Source organism: Mandrillus leucophaeus, unplaced genomic scaffold, assembly GCF_000951045.1.
Source record: "Mandrillus leucophaeus isolate KB7577 unplaced genomic scaffold, Mleu.le_1.0 Scaffold86, whole genome shotgun sequence".
NCBI lineage: Eukaryota > Metazoa > Chordata > Mammalia > Primates > Cercopithecidae > Mandrillus > Mandrillus leucophaeus.
In genome coordinates, this window is record NW_012109363.1 from 2997872 (window position 1) to 3014788 (window position 16917).

General features: G+C 42.7%; 1 protein-coding gene across 1 annotated transcript; it reads right to left on the reverse strand.

Moving 5' to 3' along the window:
* Positions 1-3190: 3190 nt before the first annotated feature.
* On the reverse strand, positions 3191-16063 carry STC1 (stanniocalcin 1). The gene is made up of 4 exons (XM_011968829.1): positions 15665-16063; positions 13508-13650; positions 12603-12814; positions 3191-6346 (listed from the first exon to the last, which is right to left on the reverse strand). The coding sequence occupies exons 1-4, from the start codon at positions 15780-15782 to the stop codon at positions 6076-6078; spliced, it is 744 nt and encodes a 247-aa protein (XP_011824219.1). The 5' UTR covers positions 15783-16063; the 3' UTR covers positions 3191-6075.
* Between the last annotated feature and the right edge of the window lie 854 nt (positions 16064-16917).

Here is a 16917-nt window from a genome sequence, read left to right on the forward strand (position 1 = left end):
TCTCCCTCTCCTTCTCCCTCCCTCTCCTTCTCCCTTTCCTTTCCTTTCTTCCTCCCTTTCTTCTTTCCTCCCTGCCTCCTTCCCTTTCTTCTTTCCTCCCTGCCTCCTTCCCTTTCTTCTTTCCTCCCTGCCTCCTTCCCTCCCTCCCTCCTTCCCTCCTTCCCTCCTTCCTTTCTCCATTCACAAATGCTTAGTGGATGCCAGCTTTGTGTTAAGCATCAGGAACACAAAAATGACTAGGTCCTTTTCTGCTAGCAAGAAGTCTGCAGTGCCATTTGCTACCAGGAGGTGACATGGGCTTTGGTGAATGAAAAGGAGTCTGAGAAGAAGGCTACTCATTATAAAAAAATTCATTAGAAGGAACTATTCATTAGAAGGAATTACCTACCTGTGAAGATAATCTGAGAAAGTCATGAGGCAGAAAAGGTCATGGTGTCTTTGAGGGGATAGCAAGAAGTTAGCACCAACAGAATTTAGAGTGAATAGTAGGATGAAGCTCTTCTATGTTGAGGGGCTTAAATTTGAAGTCAAGATGCTTTATTTTCATCTTTTAAGCAGTGGGAGCTACAAAAGCAAGGAAGTGAAATGATCATATTTGTACTTCAGCAATATCCCTGTAGTGTGGAGGTCCCTAGGACTGGGGAACTGATTCAGGTACGCCGTGATACTTGGGACGTTGCTACTTAAAGCATCCTCTGTGGAGCAACAACATCCGTATCACCTGGGAGCACGTGAGAAATGCAGACCCTTGGGCCTCATTCAGCCATTCTCACTCACTTTAACAAGATCTCCAGGTGATTTTTGCACATGGTAAGTCTGATAAACTCTGACTTAGGAGCTATGTTGATGGCTCTTCGGCACTCACATATTCCCCACAGGAGGGGAGGCCTGGCCTTTTCCTCTCATACCACAAACTCACAGACCATTCCATGATCTCTGTCACCTCTTTTTTGGAAAGGATAGTAAAAATTTTTTAAAAATTAAATGTATTTCAATAGTTTGAGAAATTCTATCTTTTTGAACCATGGCTTTTCAAAATGTTTTAGAGGCACAGATTGTTAATGGGTTCAGGGAGGCATGCACAGGAGATTATTATACCCACGTTATTCTATTTTCCAAGCTTGGTGATGGGATGCAGGTGTTCATTTGCCATTTTTTTGCAGGTTGCAATAATTTATAATTCAAATTTATAAAATCTGGCTGGGCACAGTGGCTCACGCCTGTAATCCTAGCACTTTGGGAGGCCAAGGCGAGCGGATCACCTGAGGTCAGGAGTTTGAGACCAACCTGGCCAACATGGTGAAACTTCATCTCTACTAAAACTACAAAAATTAGCTGGGCCTAGTGGTGGGCACCTGTAATTCTAGCTACTCGGGAGGCTGAGGCAAGAGAATTGCTTGAACCCGGGAGGTGGAGGTTATAGTGAGCTGAGATCTCACCACTATGCTCTAGCCTGGGTGACAGAGTGAGACTCTGTCTCAAACAAACAAAAAAATTATAAAATCTTAATTAAATAATAATGTTTGGTGACCTACAAAAGGAAAACATCAGAAAAACATTCTTCATCCAAAATGGTACCTCAATACTCACGGTGAGGGTGGGAGTGGAATCTAAATAATGGGAATAACTTTAATGTAAATGGTGAGAGTTACATGTATTGAGGGCTCAAGGAATTCTATTCTGAGGGTACTTGCTATATGGTAGACGCTATTTTAAGTCCTTTATATGTAACACATTGAATTCTCAGTTACTTTTGGAACTAAGGCCTATTATTTGTCCCTATTTTGTAGGGGCATTTTCATAAACGAAAAAAAGCTAAAGTGTGAAGATATCAGATACTTGGCCCAAGGCCACAGAGATTGTAGAGGAACTAAGGTTTAAACTCAGTTTATACAAATCCCAGGTCTGTTTTTTTTTTTTTTTTTTTAAACACTATACTATAGTGTAGCATGCAATCTCTTTATATAAATAAATATTTATAGAAGACTATGGATGAAGGATAATAATAAAAGAAATGTGCTCTTTTTCCTTGGCCAGGTCAGAGTAAAGCAAATGCAGTACATATTTGGCCCTTAAGTGACAATTCATGTACTGTTTCCTAGTTGCTTTGGGCATAACTGAACTCGGGAAAATGCAATTTGGAGCTAGAAATGAATGATGTTGAGAAAAATTATTATTTATTTGTATATATTATATATATAAATTTTATATGTATTTATATATATAAATTATTATTTAATTGTGAAGATAACCTTCACAATTAAAGGTGTCTCATATAAGGTGTCTCTTGAAAAAAATTGTGCCACCGAAGCTCCCCATTTTATGTGACCAAACTCATAAGCATCCTCCAAGACCCAGCCGTCATTCTGTTGTGTAGTCTTTGACCATTTTCTGAGATAGGGAGCTTTTGCTCTCATTGTCACAACTTGTGTGATACCAACTGACCCTCGTTGAGCATAATCGTGTATTGGGAATGTTGTAAGAAGTTCACTTGTTTTATTTCCCCATAGCAGCTCTGTGAGATGACTGTCACAATCCCCATTTTATAGAGGGAGAAATTGATGTGTTTTGAGATTAAGAAACTCATCTGACATCATGTGGTTAATGAATGACAGAGCCAGAATTCAAATCTTTTGTTTTAACCGCAGAGCTATCTGCCTCCCTTGTCACACTGATTCAGTTGTCTTTTTCCCCTTCTTCCAACTCTTTCTAAATCATTCATTTAAAGTATTAAAGATGCTATTTTAGTGTTGGGGACACACTGGTGACTGACACGTGCTTCTCCCCATCATGCTTTCAGTCTAGGTGAAGGATGGAGAAAAAAATCTTCTAGAAAGAGATAATAGCATAAATAAAAGACCTGGAAGGGAGAGAGCCCAGTCATTCCCAGAGCTGCCTATGTGGCGGGAGCGTAGAGGTCACTGAACAGAAAGAAAGTTGGGTCTTACAGTTGAGCAGCCTGCAGACCTTAAAGCTTCTTCCAATTTTGCAAGGAGTTTGGGATATCATCAGTGAGAATAATGGGAGCTACTCAATGCTTTTTAAAAAACTTAGAAAATGTTGATTTAAACAATATGTCAAATTTACGTATTGACAATTAGTGACTTTAAAGAAAGTAGTCAGTCTTGGTTCATGTTCAGGAATTCTCATTCAATAAGTTTTTCAAGAATAACAATGAAAGACATGGGGGGAAACCAATAAAACGTAACACTTTATTATTATTTTTATCTTAGAAGGAATTCACCAAAGGCTTCATATTATACTATGGCATCTTTAATTATAAAAATAAGCAAATAAAATAACTTGCATCTGTCATTACCATGATATGTTTCATAACCTTTATATGCACATGGAGCTTAAAAATGTAATTTAACAATAAATAATGACATATACCAGATATGCTCACTGTTTATTCCAGTACTCAGCCAAAAACCTAAATATCATTTAAATTATAAATACATAATGCAAATATAATGGCACAAAAATGTCTAAAGTGCAACCAAATCACAAGAGAAGAATCATGCAAACTGGTCTAGGTCAGCCCCCGAATTACTCTGCAGCAAACACAAGACGAAGCTTTGGAAGTTTAAGGGGGAGTCGGAGGGAGTGGGGTGCGGGAAAGAGAAGCAAAAAACTAGCAACATTGTGAGAACTGCTTCTTTCTGTATGTGTAGATATATGTATTGTAGATACATATATAGATATAATTGTGGGGAGAAAAGGGGGGTACCACGGTTTGAAGAGGTCACAGCAAAAAAAAAAAAAAACAAAAAGAAAAAAGAAAAAAGGAAAATAAAGGAAAAAGGAAATCTACCAAACTGAAAAAAGAGAGAAATTTGCTAGGAATACTCATGAACTACTTGTCGCATTGGGGTCCTGGCTTAGTTGGGTTTGCAAAATGGACACAACACACAAACTTTAATAGCTTTTCTGGTTCAGAGAAGTCAGCCTTGCCTGGGGATGGGAAGTGTGGGAGGGAGGGGAAGAGTCTAACTTAGAATATGGTCTACCTGATTTCCAAGAGGCTAAGGCAGTGTCCATAAGTTTGGGGACCTGGGGATGGGACAGTTCTGAGTATAAAAATGCCCTTAACAATCTGATGTCAGCACGCTTAGAGGCTGTGTGGGGACAAAGGCAGCAACGTTTGTGCTGCTGCTGCTGCTGCTGGGTCTGCTGCAATTGCTCTTGGTCCTTGAGCAGCACGTTACTGGTTTTAAAGGCTTTATGGTAAAGTTGTATTGCTTTTCATTTTTCTGGAGATGTGCCCTCTCTCCTCCCACCAGGATCCCTATCACTCGATTTGGTCAAATCTTGAGTTTAGCCTAGTGAGAGTCAAGCACCAATAGTTTCTACCTAAGCGAGTTTGGAGTGGCCCCTGCAGTCCTACCCCTCCTCCCTCTCTTCCTCTCTTAACATTGACCTTTGGTGGGCAGTGACGCTCATAAGGGACTGTTGGGTTCAAGGACAGTGACCCTGAGAAACTACTGTTGTTCATAGATAGGTTAGTCGTTTGACTTTGGTGGTCGCCATCTTGTAAACATCATGGCAGAAATGATCAAACCACCAGCTCATTTTCCCTCTTTCTTTCTTTCTTTCTTTCTTTCTTTTTTTTTTCTTTTTTTTTCTATTTTTTTACGATCCTACAGAGATGGCCCAGCTGCCAGGACTACTTTGGCAGGCAGCGTGCTACAGGACGAAAATGTAAGAGAAGTCTATTAAGGCTGGACAGCCCAGGGTTATTTATACTCTCTCAGCCCCAAGTCCCCCGGACTAAAGACCCAAAGGCTGATTGACTCATTCCTGATTGATTTAATGGAAAGTCTCCCACCCCATCATCATTTGCCAGAGTACCAGGCACCGATGAAAGGGGACGAGTAAAGAACTGCCACTTCCTAATGTGTAGTAGGCCTTATCACACTGTAAGTGGTCCAAGCCCATAGGGATGATCTTTTTGGTTCCCGGAATTTCCAGTTGGATGTGACAGAGATCTTTCAGTATAGGTCTAAGTCAAGAGTAGCCTCTGGGTTGAGGTGGGCTGGGAGATTAACATCTTACCTGGGGTCCTTCAGATAAACCTGTTGGTTTTTCCTGTCTCATACAGGCCCATCTTAAGTTTTGATGTTGAATTAAAACTACTTCTACCCCCTTAGTTATAAAAAAGGCCACAAGGAGCATTTATGTGGATATCTGGAAGTGAGATAGTTATTCCATTCCCAGGAAAAGAAAAATAAAGCTAAGTTACAAAACTAAATCTATATGCAATAAAGTTATTATATACTGCTTTGTTTAAGCAGAGTCCTCTGGAATTTATGTACAGTACATTAGTTTTCAGCTATTTATATTCCACAGTTAGACCTTAAGATTCTCTGGTTTTAAGACAATTGTTAAAGATACTTTTAAAGCTCTGAGCAGTTACAGTACATAAAGATGTTAGCTTTTTGTTTTTCATTAGATGCAAGAAGATGCAGGCTCAAAGTCTGGTTGGACAGCCAGGCTCAAGCAATTTGGTAAATGTGTCGGAAAGAAAATTAGACATTGGAGGATCAAGACCATAAGACACTAGCTCATTAGAGATCAAGAATTCAAATGTGACATTCATATTCGTCCATGGCCAGCACAGATTCATAACACGAATTCCATTTAACATCTTTATGAGCATTTAAGACATGCATTTAAATAAAGTTTTCTTATCAGCTAACTCTACTGGGGCAACCGTTCTAAAGGGATCCACATCTTCAAATTACAATGGCTGGAGAGTTACATGAATGTTTTGTATTTGGGGGTGGTCTGAGGGGAGCAGGGGAAAAAACATGGCAGAGGAAGTTGGTAAAAGAGGGTACTTTCTCCTGAGGAGAGGCAGAATGATCACATGGATTTTGTTGGTGGGAACGCTGCCATTGTAGAATGTTGGGATATTGATTACAGAAGCCTAGTTTCATGCAATTTTCTTTAAGGGGGATAGAAAATAGGAACTACTTTAAAAAAATCAAACCAGGCACAGTACACTCAAAATTGGTGTGTCAACACCCCTAAAATGATACTAGTTTGGCGAGGTTGTGAATAACCTCTCCCTGGTTATGCACTCTCTTGGGATGTGCGTTTGATGTGGGAGGGAGAGTCCTCCTCACCTCGGAGGTTCCTGAGGAGGACTTTCAGCTTCTGCGGCTCATTGGTGCGTCTCCTGTTGAAGTCAGCTCGTGGGTGTGTTTGGGCACAGTGGTCTGTCTGCAGGATGTGGAAGAGGCTGGCCATGTTAGGTCCAATTTTCTCCATCAGGCTGTCTCTGATTGTGCTGACTGTGTCTTCATCACATTCCAGCAGGCTTCGGACAAGTCTGTTATAGTATCTGCATCAAGAAAGAGAGTGCATGTGGTAGTCATCCAGTGAGAGCCAGGCAGGACCCAGGCTTTCACCCGGGCTCTAGCCAACACGAGTCCCTAATGGCCTGACCATGCAAACATCAACAGTTCATCAGTTGAAGGTGGCTTTTGCTCTCTAACCCTTGTGCTGTGTCTCCCTAGTTTCAATGCATCTACTCCTAGGGTTTACCACACAATGCAAGAGAGGTCTTCATGTTTAGAGTTCAGGAGATTTAGATCACACTTTGAAGAGCAGGCTGACTGTGGTGATTGACAATTTTAGAAACAGAATTACAGAGCTAGCTGGGACCACAGAGACCTTTTGGTGACTAGTTCAACTCTCATTTTGTAGAGAAGAAACTAAGGTGGATGAGCTGAAGCAACTTAGAATGAGGTGAGTCCAATGCTCAACACTGAGATTAGTAGCCATTGTACATGCATATGTAATTATTTTGATGCTTTTTTGTAATTTTCCTTTTTTTTTTTTTTTGGTGGTGCGTGGGCACAGGGGTGTGTATGTGTGTGTGTGTGCGCGTGCGTGCAGATGTGTGCATCTTCTGATGAAACTTCATCTAAGGCCCCCTCTTCTGTGTGCCATGCATTTTTCTACATAATCTAATTCCCATATCACATACTTGGCCAACTCTGATAAAAGATATTGACTGACTCCATCTTCAGCCCTCCATCAAAGGTATATTGTAGTCAGAAGGCCAAATCCTAGGCAAGAAGGCTATTTAAATGGAAATATTGGTGGTTTTTAAGGGTTCATGCTACTATAATTCATGAATCCTTCTCCTACTGTACGAGGGTTTGCTAACCTCTTCCCTTTTTGGATATTTATAGATCTTTGTTCACCATCATTTGTGATGGCTTTCTTTCCCTGACTAGACTGTAAGCTTACTGAAGGCAGGATTTGTGTCCTTCTTTGTATTCCTCATGGCCCAGTGCCATTGTACTACATTGCCTGCTCACTGCACATTTGTTGATTTATTTTGCAGCCACTAAGGAAATGGAGTTTTAAGAATATAATTCTCTTCAATAAGTAGTGATTCCTAGAAGAAAACTTAACTGTAGTTTTGGTAAATTTTACTAAAACCCCTTATGTTTGGTATCAGTTACCTTCATATTTGGAGCAAATTCTTTAAACACCCCCCAGCAATGTACCTAAGCTGTGTGGCTCGGAAAGGATTAAACTGTCTAATATTTAGGGCATATCAATGACTTGTCCTGTTATTTGGGAAGACAGTTCAGGTATTTTCCAATTTAGATTGGGATGCCTGTGGTCCATTTTGCGGTGGTAGTTGAGTTGTCAAAGCCCATTAGCTCTGTGTTCACTAATAAGAAACTCCGGGTGACAGTGACCTGCAGTATTTATAAGGAGAGAACCTTTCCTCAGAGGAGCCCAAGGATCTCTGGGGCCAGTGGATCTTCCGTGAAAAGAAACCTGTTTATTTTTAACTCACTGTATAGTGCACAGGATCAAACATCTTTCCAGAATAACTTAACCCCCCAGAGAGGTTCTTTCAAAGATGTATGGTAAATAGCATGGAACGTGGCTAATGAGGTGATATGGTCACCCTTCTGTGGCCCAGCAGAAGGAAGCTGGGGACTGAGAGGCAAGTGCAGTGTCTTGGTTGCTGACACAGGCCTGGCAAAACCCTTCCCTCCAGGGAGAATTATATCCAGAGGTGGTTAAAATCAGGACTCTGGCACAGAGGAACATTTTCCAGCTCTTTGGAATTATAAAGCACATGAGTCAAAGGAGATCTCCTTTGGATGGGGAAATGGGGAGAAAAGCAGTTTTGGAAAAACATGGAGTAAACAACTTTGCACCACCAGCTTCTGACATCTACACACCCACATAGGTCTCCAGGCATCTCCTAGCTCTTGGGCTCTGCTAGGACCTGGGTCCTTGGATGGCCGTGTCTATTTCAGAGGGTGATTAGATCCTGGTAGCTGGTTTCTGATCTCCCATCCCTCCAATAAGGACTTTATAACTTAGAAGTTAACCCTTCCATTTCTAGAAAGAGCTGTTCATGCCAGATGAGTCCCCAAATGGGCTGGAAAATACAATCTTTCCCTAGAAAGGGATAAAAAGAAATGCAAGTTCTTTCTTAGAAGGACTTGAAAGCTTTTGTCTAGACAAAGAAGTCTAGTACCCTTAAGGGAATTAAACTTCTGTAGCCAGCTTTGCAGCTTCAGGGCCATACGTTTCCTTCAGGCCCCACTTTGTCAGAGTGCCTGCTCTTTTTTGGAGGGGTTCTACCTTTCTACCTTTACTGTCACTTTGTCTGCTGGCTCAGATATGATACCTGACTTTGGTGTTTCTTGACAATGACCCTTGCCAGCCTGGGGGCTCTTCGTGAGAACCACCCACCCCCACTGGAATCTACCCTATTTCCCTCATGGAGCTTTTGTTAACTCAACAAAGGCAGGCTGAGAAAGCTCTTTAGAATATAAAAAAAAGTCCATGTCTCCATTAGTAGTTCTTCAAATGCTGGAAAATTTGTCAGGATTCTTTGATGTCACCAGTTTCTCAGTATGAGCAATAGGTTAACCCAGTGCCTGTCCAGTAAGGGCTGGAATAGCCATTTACCTCTGGGATCATGCTTGCCAATGACATAGCTCTTTCCTGTGTCACTAAGTGTGATAGATTATTTAAGAGGTTGTGTCTCCAGCAAAAGTTGGCTTAGCAATCATCACCTATTTAGTGAGCACCTTCTTGTACTACAGTCTTATAGTTCCTACAGTTATTGGTAGGATGTGTCCATCCTTTTGAGAAAGTACACAAATTTAATTGTGGACTACCATGGTTCACATATATTCAATTGTGCTTAGTATTTTATTTTTGGGTTCTGGCTATTTCCTGCAGATTTTGCTGGCTGCCATTTTTGAAGTAGAAATCAAATAGCTTGGCTCAAGGCCACATGAATTCTAAGCCCAACTTAGTTATTCACAAGCTGTGTGACCTTCAGCAGGTCACTCTACTCTCTGAGCCTTTCTTCTTTAATCAGTAAAACGAGGCAGTTAGTCTAGTTAACCTCTGCAGTCATCTCCAACTATGACATTCTCTGTTTCTAGGGATTCAATACACATTTTTCTTTTCAATTTTGTAAAAAATAGAGCAGCTCTGCTTATATCTCCTCTTTCGCAGTGGTAGTTAGGACTGCTTAAGAAGATTCCTTTCTTGGTTGGGCATAGTGGTTCATGCCTATAGTCCCAGCACTTGAGGAGGCCAAGGTGGGTGGAACACCTGAGGTCAGGAGTTCAAGACCAGCCCGGCCAACATGATGAAACCCTGTCTCTACTGAAAATACAAAAATTAGCTGGGCGTGGTGGTAGGCGCCTGTAATCCCAGCTACTTGGGAGGCTGAGGCAGGAGAATTGCTTGAACCCAGGAGGTGGAGGTTGCAGTGAGCCGAGATCTCACCACTGTACTCCAGCCTGGGCAACAGAGTGAGACCCTGTCTCAAAAAAAGAAGAAGATTCTTTATCTTTATGGAGGATGGAGGAGATGTGTTGGAAAGACTTGGTGGGCTAAGTGTTCTGATTGCCCAGCCCAAAAGTACCTTTTTAATTATGTGTCTTTTTTCTCACTTTGAAAATTCCATCCCTGACCTTTTTTTCTTGGTAAAGAATAAGATCAGATATTCTCCATAGCTACTGTTTCAGCCATGCTTACCCAAATACACACATACTGCCTAGGAACGTTCTGTGTGAGGGTTTATAAATAGTCCTTTGTTTCCCTTGATCAATATTATTCTTCTGTTTCCTGTTCCCTATCCATGCCCTAGAGAGTTGGAAGCTTTGTCAGTTTTCCCACTCTGGATCTGGGTTGGTCTAAGTGGTTCCCAAGCCTCACACCACCCTGCTGGCCTGATCAATTTTGCCTGCTTCCCACGGGGTTGAAAGCATAGTTTGCAAATTCAGGCAGGTGGAAACTCCAGCTACCTTTTTAACTTCTAGGTGCATTTCTGTCATGGAAAATCCCCTTGTTCTGGCTCCTGGTCCAGTCACAGGCTTTTGGATTCTCCCAGCCCCAAATCTCATGCTAGATAAGTCACAGGAAGGTGGAATGAACCTGTAACTACTTCCTCTTGCAATTCTGTGCCAGCTGGCACAGACTTAGCATGTGTCTATGGTGGGATAGAGGCTGGGAAAGCAGGATGTCTCAGGAAGGTGAGCAGCTTCAATGGAGCAAAGCAAGCCCAGCATGGAACCACACATTTCTACAATCCTGAGCAGGAATAATATAGCCTGTTAAAGTGAAATTTTTGGAGAAAGGTTGCATGGAAGATTCTGGTTTTCAAGGGCTGGCCATATTTTTTTTCTCCAATTGACCTTTCCTAATGAGTCCCTAAGATGAAAGAGGGAGATAAGAAGACTTTCTTTGTGACCATTTTCTAAAGGTGTTGAAAATAAGGCACTGATTAGAAGAAATAATGGCCTGGTTAAAAATTTACTAGTCTCTTCTTAGATAAGTTGGGACCTCTAGTCTAGTAGCTATATAGTTCTGCCTAAAGACCTCTCTGCCTTTCTAATGGAAGACACTACTTCAGATGAAATAGGGAGATTAGCATTGCCTCACAATTGGAAATATGCCGTGTTATAGATCATGATTTGTCATAGAATCCTTCAGGATCTAAATTGCAATAGTGGCTTTGCTAATGCACCCCTCCCCCCACCTCTAACTACCACACAAACACATACTTTGTCCTTAGCCCCTGTCTGGCTAAGAATTCTTCATTTCTTTTCCTAATGGTGATGGAAGTCTCCAATAATTAATCAGGTCTCTCCTCCCCATGACTTGCCCCTATTTCCTCTGTGCAATAAGAATCTTCCTAGGGGAAATTTAAAACCAAGAGTTATATAGAGACAGCCCACTTGAGAGAAATGGTTTTATTTTTCTGTTCTGAGAAAACCATTTAGAAGCCCATGATAAAGTCACTTCCAAGGACTAGAGAAGTGATTCTTACAAATTGACTTGTGGTTCTGAAAGGCACTCACCTGTAGTTAAGGGTGAATAAGAAATTTTACAAAGTGTTTGTGTTAGGCACCTTAGCCTTTCCCTAAGGAGGAATTACTTCTTTGTTGCATGTATGTACATGACTAAATCACTTGTAAGCCCCAGAGGGACTTGGCTGTTGCCACTATCTTAAGAAAGGTGGTGGCACCTGGCTAGGAAATTAATCACATAAGCCTGTGAGAACTCTCAGATGATCAGAGTAACATGCAAAGGACTGATCATTGTGGATATGTGCAGATTTGAGTGGAGAGTCAAAGAATCATAGAAATTCAAGACTGGGAGTCAAGTTTTTAGGCTGAAGGATATCACAGGGGACTAAACTTGACCGGCCTGCACTGCCCCTGCCATACCTCCACGCCAACCCCATCAGCATCTCTCAGTTCTTGCTGGGAACCTTTCCAGGCCACGCACATGAACTGAGGATGCCAGCTGTCTCACGTAATAGGAATTCACTCCTGGCTGGTAAAGACACCGAAAAGTACAATGCCCAGATGTTACTGTACTAGCTCAGTGGCCTTGGGTGGTGTTTGAATACTAAGATGAGAATGGGATCTGGACAGACATAGAACACACTCATTCTAGGAAGTGTTGGACTAGAGGAATGGGATAACATAAGGCCTGAAAGGAAACCTGAAAATGGTCCAGTCCAGCCATTTCACTTTTTACAAAGGAAATCTGAGCCCCAGGGAAGTGAGATGGCTTGCTCTGGGCTCCCCAGTGAAATCTCTGACTGTGTTTGGGACTCATTTGAAATAGATGGAGATTTAAAATCTGCATTATGACATTTAACCAGAGGGCTTTTTTTTTTTTTTTTTTTTTTTTTTTTTTTTTGCCATGGCCAATTGTGCTGTTGCACGGTCATGGTTTCAGCCAAATCTGATGTCTTAAAAGCTTGTTTCCAGAAACTTCACCATTCCCTTCAGGCTTATGGCAAAAAATGGTCAATGAAAACACCCAGGGATGCTGCAGATGAGGCTGGCTTTCTATGAGCTGCATGAAAAGACTTTTCCTATAACAGTAGGGAAAAAAAAGCCCAAGCTGCTTAAACTGTCACAACCAATCACAAACATATTTTTTTTTCCTGCAAAAGCTGGGAAGACTGCAAGCTAAAATAAGAGCATGACTGTGGCAATTTAACCCTCCCTTCCAGTCTGGCTCTGCCAGCCAGCCACCTGCTCCCAGTCCCCTGACTGTGAAAAAGTGAACTCAGTTTGTACCTGTTGGAGAAGTGATTGGGCAGCTGGACGACCTCAGTGATGGCTTCGGGGTTCCGCTTGGCGATGCTGCACACGTTCAGCTTGCTGTAGCACTCTTCCTGCACCTCAGCAATCATCCTTTGGAACGTGGAGCACCTCCGAATGGCGAGGAAGACCTTGGAGGTGACCCCGTTGGCGATGCACTTTAAGCTCTCTTTGACGAATGCTTTTCCCTGCCATGGAGAAAGGACAAGAGGGAAGTCTTTAGGTTGACCTGAAAAGAGGATGGGCATACACGTGGAGGAATTTAAGGGGGCTCATCTGGGCAACATATCATGGCCATCTGCATATGCTTGCAATGAGAAGATTGCATGTCCTGGCTAAGGATTAAAAAAAAAAAAGCCACCTCCCCACCTCCCTGGCTTCCCTTGAGAATTGAGCTCTACCAAAATGAAATTAGAGAAAAAAAGATGAACCGTGATCAACCATCCTGCAGCTTAAAAATAGTCATAATCTGACTTTCTATTCTTGAGATTGAGACTTTGAGAATTCAGATCAAAAGCTAGTGTGTTGGTCATACAGAGAGAACTTCCTTGCTCTATGCATGTTTTTCTGTCCTCTCACAGAGAAAAATCTTTTTGTCTTATCACCCCTGGCCTTATAAGACAGCCTCTACTAGCTCCTTAGAATCATGCATTAGAGTGAGTGGGGCGTGTCTTATACAGAACCTATCACCTGGCCAGATGAGTGCCTCTGCGTATGTGTGGTGTGTGCACACTCGTGCATACACATGCTGAGATGGGAACTTAGAGTGGGGAAGCTGAGAAGTAGGGCTGGTTCCCTACAAGACTGGTTCCTAATAACAATGGTCTAACACATTGTTAAAGACAAGCAGCCAGTGGGAGCAGTGGTCAAGGTCTTATTACCTGAGTGTCAAATTTAGCAGCACTGTACAAGAAGGATTTACAGATGTCATACATCCCATCTGTGTCACAGGTGGAGTTTTCCAGGCATGCAAAAGCCCCGCAGCCAACCTGTAGAGCACTGTTGAGGCAGCGAACCACTTCAGCTGAAAGAGACAAATTCATCCATTCTGGGTCAACCAGTGAGGATGGCTGGGTGGGATCAAGTGGGTGCAGAGGTGAATTTCAAGGACATGGGATCAGAAGAACTTATCCTAGGAATCTGTCATGAGAGGCAATGGATAGACCCATTTGAATGAGAAAGAGAGGATAGACAGGCTCCTTTTGCTTATGAGAGCTGGAGCACATGATGGACAGGGAGGGAGTTCTCTGTTTCAAACACAGGCTCCCTGTTTCACCATTACCTACAATTTTGGTGTCTGGAGAAGTGAGGCTCAAGTCTTGAAATGCACCGTGCCTTTAAGCCGTTCCATAGAATCAAAGGTCATTGCTTAGCACTTGAAAGCATGGAAAGGCAGGAGACAGTGGCTGGTGGTCAGGTTTAAGAGGTAAAAGGGCCAGGGAATCCATCTAGCTTTGGAAAAATGCACTCCCGAGTAAAAAGCATGGGATTTTAGTCTAAATGGAAGAGAAGACTGTGCCAGGAGTCCACTTGGAGACCCTTCTGATTTCAGGCTTTTAACTTACGGTCGTATTGGCAAAAAGAAATCTGATCCGTTCATGTTTCACCCCAACCCTCCACTAGGACAGTGCTTAGAGGTATGTATAATCTCTTTCATATTAAAAGCCTTAAAAAAAGAAAAAGAAAAGGAAAAAGAAACACAGGTGTGGAATAACCAGGCCAAGGCATCCCTTGTGCAAGACTGGAAGAAAACCGCAAAAAACTTGCATGAGGCTTTCTACATTCTGGATAAGATCTCCCATAAAAGTAATTTTTCTCCCACAGAAGGGGGGTGTTCTGGCAGGCAGCTCGGCAAGGAATGATCTGCAGCCTTCATGCCACAGGATTCTCCTCTGAGATCAAAAGCATGGTTCAGTTAGTCTTCCCCACCCCCTCCCACCACCCGCAGCCTCTAGGATGTTACAAGTCATTTCCCTAATTATATATTTCCACGGGTTTAAATTATAACTTTGCTTTAAGCAGTTTTAATATGCATTAGGGCTGCTATTGTTTTAGGCAAGCTCGAATTGTGAATCACTGCATCTCTATAGCAACTAAGTACAAAAGGAAGTGAAGCAAAAGCCCTCCTCTCGGCAGGGACCTGTGCTCTTCCAAGGGGATCATCATCTGCAGCATTTTGACACCTGCGATCCGATCTTTGCTGACAGTTGGAGGACAGAGGGCAGTATTGGAAGGGGAACAAGTGGAGCCAGAGAAGTCAAGAGGCAGAGGTGTCAATGCGGGCTTCCTAATGATTCTTTTCCTTCGGAAGCCAAAATAATGCACAATTAGCTGCTCCAAGAGTCAAGACGAAAGTGAGACCTTACCCTTGGAGAAACAGCTGCTACGTTTCACAATTTTTTTTTTCCAGGGGCTCTCTGGCTACGGGCTGCAGGGACGATTGAATGGAGCCCTAGAGAGCCAGCAGGGAGACAGGCAGCAGGGTTGGGGGTGGGATGTATAGGGTTTTCTCTGAATCCGCCCTGGATTTGTCAGACTTGAGGGCTATGGTTCTGAAAATCAGTCTGAAGAGGGAGCTTTTCTGTGTATTCTCTTAAGAGGTAGAGAAGTCAAGAAGTGAAGAGGTAGGGTCTTAAGAGGAAAGGAAGAGGGACAGCATCAAACAAGCCAGGTCTTACCTTAGATCAGCTTCTGGAAAGTATAGAGAGCGCTTTGAAGCATGCCAACATTCAAGCCTTTCCTCCCCTCTCACCCCTCCCCCTCCAAGAGGGTACGTGCCAGATTTCAGGCAATCAGGCTAGGCTTATGCAATGAAATACCCTCAGCAGAGCGTCCAGCTTCTTCGTTTAGTTGCATGCAATTTATTAAACAAAGGAGCTCCACTGCCTAAGGCTATTGGATTACACTGGCAGTTTATTGCCATCAGGCATGAAGCACATTTATTATCAAGATCAGCCTTCACAGACACAGTTGCAAAAGGGAGAGGCAAATGAGGACAGCTCTTTGGGGGAGAAACTGCTCTTGGGTTTGCTGCTTACCTGAGTTTTGAGCCGCCACTCGGGATTTCCTGGGGCTCACAGAGTCATTCTGCTCCGCCTCATGGGTTGCAGCAGCACTGATCACCAGCACCAGAAGCACTGCTGAGTTTTGGAGCATTCTCTGAGAAGTTTCCGCTAAGTTGTTGGGTTTTTTTTTTTTTTTTTTTTCCTGCCCCCCTTTCCTCTTTCCCTCTCCCGGCTTGAGTGAAGATGTGGATCTGGATACACTGAAAGCTTAGGTGAGGATTTGATGAGGATTTTTTTTTTTGTTGTTGTTGCTGCTGATGCTCCTGCTGCTGCTGCCGCCGGTGCCTCCGCTGCTGCTGCCGCTGCTGCTGCTGCTGCTGCCGCTGCTGCTGCTGCAGTCGCTGCTTCTTGCACCTCTGGCTTTTGCAAACTGGGGGCCCAAGAGCTGCACCCAGGGATTTTATAGCCGTTCTTATCGGTCCTCAGGATCAAGGACCAATCAGGTCCCTCAACCGGTCTGGCGAGCCAATAAGAGGGCATGCAATTCAGCTGGAGCTTTTTGACTTCTTAGAAATATTTTCCAGCAAATTAAAAGTACCTGCTGCCAATGTTTTATATGTGTGTGTGACTGTGTGTGCAGAAACGTGTGAAAAAGCTATTTTCATGGAAGTAAGGGATATCTCTGTATTGACTGAACTAAAGAAAAATCCTATAGAAATCTCTCCAAGTTGCTTTTTGAAATCTAGCCATCTTTTTTTCTAATGAGCCACTTGGGGGAAATGGATAGCAGGGGTATGGTGGGGAAATGTGATCTCTTTAGATGGAACTTAACCTGCTTACAGCAGTTTTAGTCTAATTTTAACAGTACATTCTCGGTTCTGTTTTGTAAGCTACAAATGCAATAACTCCCTATCTTCTCTGCATGTACATGTTAACATGTCTGTGATGCATTTTTGTTTGTATGTGGACATCCTGGGTTCTCACTCACACATTTGAGCCCTTAAGGGGGAATTTATGTGAGTGGAAAAGCCTTGGGGGACTGAGATGTGACAGCTCAGAGCTGAAGCCTTAGTCCCTCTACTGATCAACCTATGACCCTAACCAAGTCTTTTTTACCTTGCCCACCTCTGTTTTCACATCTGTAACACGCCAAAGTTGGACTCTGACATTCTCTATACCTCTAAAATAATGTGATTCTTCAATAATCAAATCAACTTTGACTTCATCTTTTCAGTCACCATCAAAGTTGCAAAGTCCAGGAGTGTTAGTTACCCCAGGTACACATG